The sequence below is a fragment of the Panthera leo genome, chromosome B1, assembly GCF_018350215.1.
Source record: "Panthera leo isolate Ple1 chromosome B1, P.leo_Ple1_pat1.1, whole genome shotgun sequence".
Taxonomy (NCBI): Eukaryota; Metazoa; Chordata; class Mammalia; order Carnivora; family Felidae; genus Panthera; species Panthera leo.
The window spans coordinates 37,468,161-37,477,176 of record NC_056682.1 but is presented as its reverse complement, the minus strand read 5'-3'; the positions used below and the strand labels follow the sequence as shown (position 1 = coordinate 37,477,176).

Genomic DNA, 9,016 nt, shown 5'->3' with positions numbered 1-9,016 from the left:
TGGAGAGGACCCTGTGCCTTGCAGACAACCATGTCCCTTAGTCTCCTTTTCTCCTTCCTCAGGATCAGTCCAGGGTCTGTTCATAGATAAAATCACAGGGTTGGAGAGTAGTAGAGACTGGCTGGAAGTCCACATGATGCCAAGGCCCGTGCTTTGCCACCAGCCAACACTGCCTTCATCAAGGCTGTCTGCACCTCTCTCACTGGCAGGTTGAGATGTCACCTTTCCTGTTCCAGGTGGAGAAGCCCCAAGGAGCTGCCATGCCACAGCCTGGAAAAGCAGGGTAGCTTGAGTAGACAAAAGTGGTTCTAGAGGGCATGAGAAATGGCATTCTTTATTCATAAATAGAAACATAAAATTATCAGAAATAGTTTACATGGCCATTTTTGGGCATCAAAAATAAAACAAAGCTGTCAAAAGCAAATCAATCAAACAAACAAAATAACAAGAAACCACCTAGAGAAAAATAACTATGTGCATATTCTTCCAAATGCCAGTCTGTCCAAAGCCAGCCTTGACTGGAGGTTCTAGCTCTGCCTGTGGACTCAGCACAAGACCGACCACACAACAGGTGAGGGAAGCATCCACTGTACAGGGTTCAAAGCTTCCTGCCACAGCAGCTCTGGCTCAGGAGAACTCAGGATCCATGGGGAAAGCCCTCCCCCAAAGCTGCTTGCCCCAGCCTGCCTTCCCCTGGGTATCCCTCTCAGCTGGGCCGGGGCAAGAGCAGGGCAAGGAGCAGAGGCTCAGCAAGTGCTTCTCAGGGGAGAGCTAGCTCTCCCCGGTCCCTGTAGAGTTCAGTGCCTGTGGAGGCCAGAGTGCAGCCAGCAGGACACAGCAGCCAGAAGAAATACTCCCAGGGGAACCCTGAGAGAGTCTGGTCATTGCAAGGCCCGGAGGCAGAGTCCCCTTCTTGGTGAAGTGGTGCTGGATGCTGCTTGCTATCTCTTTGTAGGCAGCCAGAGCATTTTCAGACCAAGCATCCTTTGGAAGAGCAGAGCCAGTGGATCTGACTGAATGAGCAAGTATGCCAGCAGGAGTGTTCAGAGCAAAGGGCAGCCAGCTCCTGCTGGCTGGCCCTGGGCCAGACCCTCTGCTCTGAAGCCCTGTCATCTGACTTCCCAGTCCCTGCTCAGCCTCTGTTGTTCAGAGCCTCCTTCCAGAAAGGCTGAGTTTGGCATGGGGAAGGGAAGAAAAACCACATGGCAGTGAGGTCGCTATGTTACACTGTTGCACTCTGGTGCCACTTTGGGCTACTCTGGGGCCTTGGGCTGGTGGCAGACCAGGTAGGGCATCCATGGTTTGGCTTTAGGTCAGGATGCAGAGTGCAGGGCAGTGTCACACCATGGTGGAGTGCAAACCTTGCCCCTGAGCTCCCTCCCCTGGGCTTAGCACACACCTCTTCTCAGGCAAGGTCTTGAGCGAAGAGTGCCGGCCAGGCTTTTGGTTGCTTTTTGGGGGTGGGGAGTGGTGGGGTATCTCCAGCCTGGGAAGGAAACAGCAGCCCCTTTATCTCGTGGCAATCTCACTGAGAAAAAGGACTCAAACAAGGCACAGGCTGGTGAAAATAGAGGGAATGAGGGCCGTGTGTAGGAGTGCTGACAATATAGACTCCATTTTTGGCCCTCCATCTTGTTCGTGTTCACTTGATGACCTCTCTTGGGAATACGTGTTCTGGGCCCCTCGGAGATTAACATACGTACCTTAGACATGCCTTCCAAGGCTGGTATTGGGGGAGGCTTGTTTCAGCCTCCCATGAATCTGTTAGAACACAGTCTTTCCTCTTCCTGATGAACAGGTGGTGCCACAAGATCTAATTAAAGGTTAGCTGTCAATTAGGTGCATGCAAACCCTTTGATATTACTATAATGCCCTTCTGTGTGTTCCCTGGCTGTATAAAATCTGTGGACTAAGGTCCAGACTTTGTGGAGAATAGCTGTGTAGAGTGCCTGGATCATCCCCCACCCTATTCTGTCAGTACATTACCCTGAATAAAATTCTGTGTAAACTGAATGGAGTCACCTGCTTTGTTTTCTGGTCTCAAAGTGCCTTCTCAGTTTGGGAGATAGTATACCATCCCTGTTCCACTTTCTAACAGTGTGGCTTAGGGAATGGGATATCTTTGACCTGAGGGTCTGCACTGTGCCCTATGGAGGGCACTGCACTCCAGGCAGGAAGGAGGCTTTTAGTCTATCCGTTTCAGGTTTAAATCTAGCCTATGACTAAGAGCAATTGCTTGAAATTCCAGAAAAGCTTCTCTGTCACATGAAGGCAGCAGGACAGGCACAGTTTAACCTCAGGGACTAGAAGGCAGAGCCAATTGCAGAGAAGGTGGCCCTGCCCTCAGCCCAACTCAGAAAAAACGTGGTGGCTCTGGAGGAATGGGGGCTGTAGTTGGGGTGGGGGGAGGGTGATGAGAAGCAGCTCCCACTCCCACTCTGGGTCCTTGAAAAGACTGTGGTCAGGGAGGCAGAACCAGGGGTTTGGTCTCAGATTGCTAAATACCCAGACTCTCATCCCTCCTACCTCAGTGAACCCCTCTCAGCAAGCAGGCATGAAGCTCAGGAATCCAGCAAGGCTTGGCTGTCCTAAGAAAGAACAGCAGCTGTAGCTTGAGTCAAAAATAGAACATGGAACAGTTCTGGCTGCCTGCTAGATCTGGCTTGCTTCTGAAAAGACAAGAAAGAAAAAAAGACGAAAGAAGACCAAAAAAAATTTTTTTTCTCTGAACCAAGCAACTGAGAAACTCTACCATTCTCTCCTCCCCCAGCTCTACACATCTTTAGAAGAGAAACACCAGCACCCCCTCCCCGCTCCGCCTTCCCCTGCCAGGTACTGGCCCAGCCCCCAGAAAGCTGAAGCCCTCTGGTTTCTTTACAGCTGGGGGCTCCTATGGGGCCCAGGTGGAGGGAGGCTAGCCAGTGGCCCTGGGGCTGTTCATTAAGACTGTATTTGTGCCTCTTCTCTCTGCCTGGGGCTCTGGGGACTGCTCCTGACCTATAAGCCACACCCACCCTGTGTCAGGTGTTTTTAATCTCCCCCTCCCCAGGGCCTCAGTGTCTATGGCTTTAAGAAGAGTGGTCACTGAAGTCAAATTTGGGCTACCAGTTGTCTAAGGCTGCTCACCTCCAGTTAGCAGGGCCCAGCAGGGTCTGGTCATTACTGCCTGGCTTCTCCCTCTAACCTTCTCTGGGCTTTGCTGACTCTAGACACTCCTGGGCTGCCCCAGCTTTCCCCTCCTGTCTGTGGCTGTCCAGAATTGGGACAGCTCTGATGTTGCTAAGCAAGGTTCCCCACACCTGACTACAAGCCCTACAATTCGGAGACCACAGGAGAATAGCTCAGGTTATAAACAGGTCAGGATCCAAGGCTTATGGTCACAGATGGCTTCTTTCTATTCCCAAGGCATCCCAATGTGTCCAGGGGCAGAAAGGTAGTTGTGGGAACACACTGAAGGGAGTTTCTGTCATGGGGTGGCCATTGGCCAATATGGCAGTCACCATCATCCCTGGGAGAGGGTCTAAATATTTTTAAACAAAGGACAAGGTTTAGGGATCTATTAACCAAATGATGGAGATCCCTGGATGCATCTGTTGGGAAAGCTAGAGGTCTGGTGGGCTGGAGGGATGGTAAATGCTGGAATGTGGGCAAGGGTTGGAAAAGTCATGTAGCAGTCCTTCTCCTTCTCTCTCCTCCCCTGTTGGGTCCCAGGTCTGTGCCTTGGGGAAGGCTTCTCTCGGAGACATGAGTTATTGAGCAGGGTAGTGGGAAGAGGACCCCTCCTTGACAGGCTCTGTACCCCTGCCTCCCAATGTCAGGTCCCAGGCTCTCCCTCTCCCAGGAGGCCCCTCAGATCTCAGTGGCTATGATATCCTCGTAGGGGATGTCGGCCCCTTCAAGGTCAATTTCAAAGGCCTCCCCTGCACCGTCCCCATGGGCCAGCTGCTGCAGGGCCTTCTCCAGGCGCTGATTCCGCTGGTACATGGCCAGGTAGCTCTGCTGTAGCTGCTTCTGGTACTGGATCACCTTTTCCTTCTCCTCCTTCCACACCAGCCGCTCATGCTGGAAGCCTGAGGACATCTGGTCGTGGCCTTGCCGCTCCTCCTTGAGCTCTGCACGCAGCCGCTCCAACTCCCGCTGCAGGGCGGGGATGTCCTCAGAGAAGGTAGTCCCAGGCCCTGGCCCTAGCCCTGGCCCCAGAGACACAGCTTCCCGCTGCAAGGCAGCCTGGGCCCGCAGCTCCAGCAGCTCCTGCTCCAGCAGGTTCACCTTCTCTCGGAGAAGCTCGGACTCATTTTTCTTGCGCTGAAGCTCATTCTCACAGACCTCAAGCTCCAGGCCCTTGGTGCGCAGAGCACTCTCTAAATCCTGAGTCTTCAGCTCCATGCCCTCCAGTTTGCCCCGTGTGTCCTTCAGCTGTGCCTTCAGACTAAGGATCTCACTAGCCTTGGTGTTGATTTCTGTCTGGGACTCCTTCAGCTGCTGCTTCAGAAGAGAGATTTCACCCGACTTCTGGCACACCTGCCAAGGGTTGGGTTGGGAAGAAGAGAAGGTGATAAGATATAAGAGGTCCTTATCTGGGGAGTGTAACATCTTAACTGCCTAAAGAATTAGGCTGGTCCTGACACGGTGTCTCAAGAGAGTTCCCAGGCATGATGGTCTGGGTGACCCGTGAAGGCCAAGCCCCTCTCTGAGGTTCCTGTCATTCTGTAGTCTTAGTCTGTCCACATGCCTGTCTCAACCCCAAATTAGAGTCTATATCTCAATCAGTACCCAAACCCATGGTTGTGTGTAAACCAATGCTCACTACTGGTAGCTCCATCATCCACACTTAACATTAATGACCTTGAGTTCCATGTCTGGCAAACTTCTGTCATTCATGTTTGTGCCCACATCTTCTGACCTCACCCTTGTGCATACCTGGCTCCCCTCCTTCCCTACTGGGGATAAAGACTATTTTCAAGCATTAACTGCTACACGCCAATGACCAGCTACATGCCAGTGACCAGCAACATGCCTGCCTCAGAGACAGTGTCCAATTCAGATCTGCCAAATGGCAAGCTACTATGTTCTCCCCTGCCCCACCCCTCCACCATTTCTATTCTTATTCCCCTTCGAAAGTTGGCCAAAAGCAGCAGACAAAATCAAAGGCACTGATTCAGACCCATGCATCTCTGGGGTCTTGACCATTTGGGGTCATGGGTGGCTCAAAAGATGACCTAGACCAGTCTGGTTGGCTGTGTCACAAGAATGTTTCCTGCTGGCCTGTGGGAAAGCTGGACAGAATGAAGGTCAGAGCCTGGGCCTCTATAGAATGGATTCTTGGAACAAGACCAGAAGCTACCTTAATTTTTCCTCACTTCTCTCATAGTAGGAACCCCCAACTCCTTGCTCTCATGAGCCACTTATGAAGCAATGCATAACCTCATCCACAATGCTTGTGTGGGACCAGGAATGTCTTTCTAAGGCAAAACCTGTGTTTGTTTCATGGAGGGAGCAACATAGAGTCATGGTTGAGGCATGCGCCTGCTTTTGAATCCTGGCTCGACCACATATGTATATGATTGGCTGATCTTGGTGATAGTATGGGGTAGTGATTAAAAATGTGAACTTTGGAGTCAAATCATTAAATCAAATCCTGGCTCTGATACCTATTATGTGGTGATCTTGGGCAAGTCATTTAACTAGTTGTTTGCTACTATAACCTCTGTGTTGTCAGTTTTCTTAACTAAATTAAGGATTATTTATAATAACCCTACTTCATAGGGTTATTATAAGGATTAAATGGGAGAACCTAGGGTTTGGCACTTAATAAACACTTGATAAATTACTATTCTAAATATGTTTGCAATATATTTATGTGATATTATAAATACTTATTTTATTTATTTTACTGTCTAGACTGGACAATCTGGGAATGAGGTCACAGTGATGTCTAGCTTAGCTGGGAATTGGACAAATAAGCATGGATGCCTAGCACCAGGACGAGCTTATATCTTTGAGGTGCCCCAAAATGTCTCTGATCCCTGGCTGAGAAATGATAGTTAGGGTGGGGTCTTCTGTGCCATCATCAATAGGAAAGAGGAAAGACCCCTATGGCCAGCATCCTTTCCTCTGTGGGAAGCCTGGCAAATAAGTGATTTTCCCTTCTCACCTGTCCAGTACCCCATTCATCTCTTTCATAGAAAGGATCATTTTCCTCTCTACTCCTGATAACATTTGTCACTCTAATTTCTAGAATGAGTACAGAAAGCTCCAGTGCAAACAGGTGCTTATGTTGCTGAGCTTGTGTCACCCTGACCTGGGGTGGCACTGGTCTAATCAGACACAGTGCCTCCTCAGTTCCTTTCCAGGGTAGGAGTCTTTGGGGAGAATAAAAGAACCACCATGCCCACACCCCTATCCACCTTGAGAGGCCCTTCAGGTGAGAAAAGCTATTTTCTGGAGATCAGAATGTGGGGGTTAGCTTCTCCAGCTAAGCCAGGTCCAGATGCCTCATTTCCAGGTATGGTGTGCCCTTCTCTTGCTCTTCTATGTTTCCATTGCAGCCCACCAACTAGAAGCCCCACTTACAGTTCTGTGTAGAATGGCCCATTCTGTCAGTGATACCTGCCACAAATGAGGTCACTCTTACTAGTGCGTGGAGTCCCTTCTCTCAAAAATAACAAAGTCTGCTCTCTTGTGGGCTCTTGAACCAGCGTGAACTCATGCTCAGGCATGGCTTGTGTTTCTTTTGAGCTTTCTGCAAGCAGATGAAGTGGGTCGGCCCTCAGCCCAGTGAGGCCTCTATTCCCTCAGTTCCAGCTCCTCAGTCAATGACTCAGTTAGCAAACTGAATTCTGGAGGCCATGAGGCCCTGAGGCGGGAGAGAGTAGGAAGCTCACACTAATTGTACTCCCGACATGGTTCACCATGGAGCCCTTTGTTTGGGTCACAAGGCTGGCACTCTGGCTCACTTTGTCTGGGCAATTTGTGTACACACACCATGGGCTAGAACCTGGAGGAGAAGTGGGGACTGGTATCAAATAGCTGACCACCCCAAGCCCCCACCATAAGCCTCACCTCCCACTGAGTCTCTTCCAGTGCAGGGGCAAAGCTGGTCTTCTCCTTCTCATAGGACTTGAGCTTGGTCTCCAGCAGGTCCTGTTCCTTCATGAGGCTCTCAAGCTCCTGCCGGAGCTGCCTCTTCTCCTGCTGGAGCTGGAGCACCTGGAGGTGCAGCATCTGCTGTGTGCGCTGGCTCTTCTGTGAGGCTTGCTTCAACTTGCCACTGCACTTCTGCTCCAGACCATCCAGCTCCTCCTTGCAGCGCCACTGCCGTTCTTCATAAGCCTGACTGGAGGCCAGCTCCTTGTCCTCAAGGCTACGCTGCAGCTTCTGGAGTGCTCCCTCCCTCTCCAGCAGCTTCTGCTCAAGCTCCTGGATGCTGCACTCATCTGTGGAGATGGGGGAGCGGATGCATGAGGAAGCCTTGTCTGCCTTGCTTGGGTGGGCCAGCTTGCTGCCCCCATCGGAGAAAGACAGAGCCTTCAGACTCATCATGTTGCTGTCCTGGAGGATGATGCCCTGGGTGATATTGTGGGCTGAGCCCCCAAAACGGCTGGTGGGCCCCACTGGTGTAACCAGTGGATCCAACTGGTAGCTGCTGCTGGTGCTGTGCGTGGGCAGGCTAGACATGGAGTTCCGGCCAGAGTCAGACAGTGCCCCAGAGCACAGGCTGGGCTTTGGATCCTGTTCCTTGGGCTTGTCTGGAGGGGCAGGGTGCAGCTGGTGGCTGGCGCTCTCAGGGGATGAGTGGAGGATAGCTCCTGACCGTGGCAGCACAGGCTTGAATGCTGTGGGCCTCACTGCACCTTTCTCTGACCCCTGGTGAGGAAAACAACCATATTGATTCCATGTCTCACTTCAACTCCCCTCTCACCTTTCCCTCCCTTGCTGGGTGTGTGTGCTGGCCACACAGCATCCTTTTTGGTAATAACCATAGGCGATCTTGCCTGTTGCTATGAAGCAGCTGAATATGGTGAGTCTCTCTCAAGAAGGAGGAATTCCTTTGTGGGTAGGGGATGTACTTAAGGATCACTGAGTTACTTTGTTTTACAAACTACTAACCTGTCATCAGCTTGTCCCAGACCTTGTGAGATGATGAATAGCATCTTTAGGTTCCCTGGCTGAGATCCCTAGGCCAGGGCTCTGGTTCTGGGTCTCTGTGTGGTGTAGGGTAAGGGCATTAGGCTCAACAAGCATGGTCGACAAGCATCCCTTCTTCACCTTCACTGCCCCTTCCAGTAGGCCAGAAGCAAGAATACTGGCTGTGACTAATATCAAAGGGTTGGGAAGACCACTAACAATCCTTTTTTTTTTTTAATGTTTATTTATTTCTGAGACAGAGAGAGACAGAGCATGAGTGGGGGAGGGGCAGAGAGAGAGGGAGACACAGAATCTGAAGCAGGCTCCAGGCTCTGAGCTGTCAGCACAGAGCCCGGCACGGGGCTCGAACTCACAGACCGTGAAATCATGACCTGAGCCAAAGTCGGCCGCTCAACTGACTGAGCCACCCAGGTGCCCCAACAATCCTTTCTTAAAACTGTCATTTTCCTTGGAAGAGTACCTTGCAGTCTACAAACCCTTTAAATTTGGAAAGCTTAAAGCTCTATGCAAACTAAGTGGGTCACTTCCTAGAATATCAAAGTCATGGATTCATCCCCCCAGGTGGGGGCATGTGATTAACTAGGGAAATTGTTCTCAAGTCCACTGGTTGGGCCCATGAGAACTTGAGCTGGCATAAGGGCTGGATTTCTGACTTTATAGGCCTCTTTTCACCTCATCCCTGCTAAACTGATGATAACAAACTCAGTTCTTATCCCACCGAAGACACTTTCAAGGCCTGGCTTGAGTGAGGAGCTGCTGCACCACAACAGCAGCAAGTGAGGGAAAGGCCCACCTCCAGGAATCTGCTAGCAGCAAAGCTGCTAGCTCTCTACAAGCAGACTCTCCATTGGCTCTTCCAGATGATAAT

At 51.0% G+C, this 9,016-nt stretch overlaps 1 protein-coding gene across 1 annotated transcript in view; it reads right to left on the bottom strand.

The window, feature by feature from the left end:
• Positions 1–318: 318 nt before the first annotated feature.
• The window catches only part of LZTS1 (leucine zipper tumor suppressor 1), a 49,932-nt gene continuing 41,234 nt past the window's right edge, over positions 319–9,016 (bottom strand). The window contains exons 3-4 of the mRNA XM_042934665.1: positions 7,063–7,866; positions 319–4,521 (exon numbers count right to left, since the gene is read on the bottom strand). Coding sequence (XP_042790599.1) covers positions 3,850–4,521; positions 7,063–7,866 — 1,476 coding nt within the window. The 3' untranslated portion in view covers positions 319–3,849. The remainder of the gene's footprint in view (positions 4,522–7,062; positions 7,867–9,016) is intronic.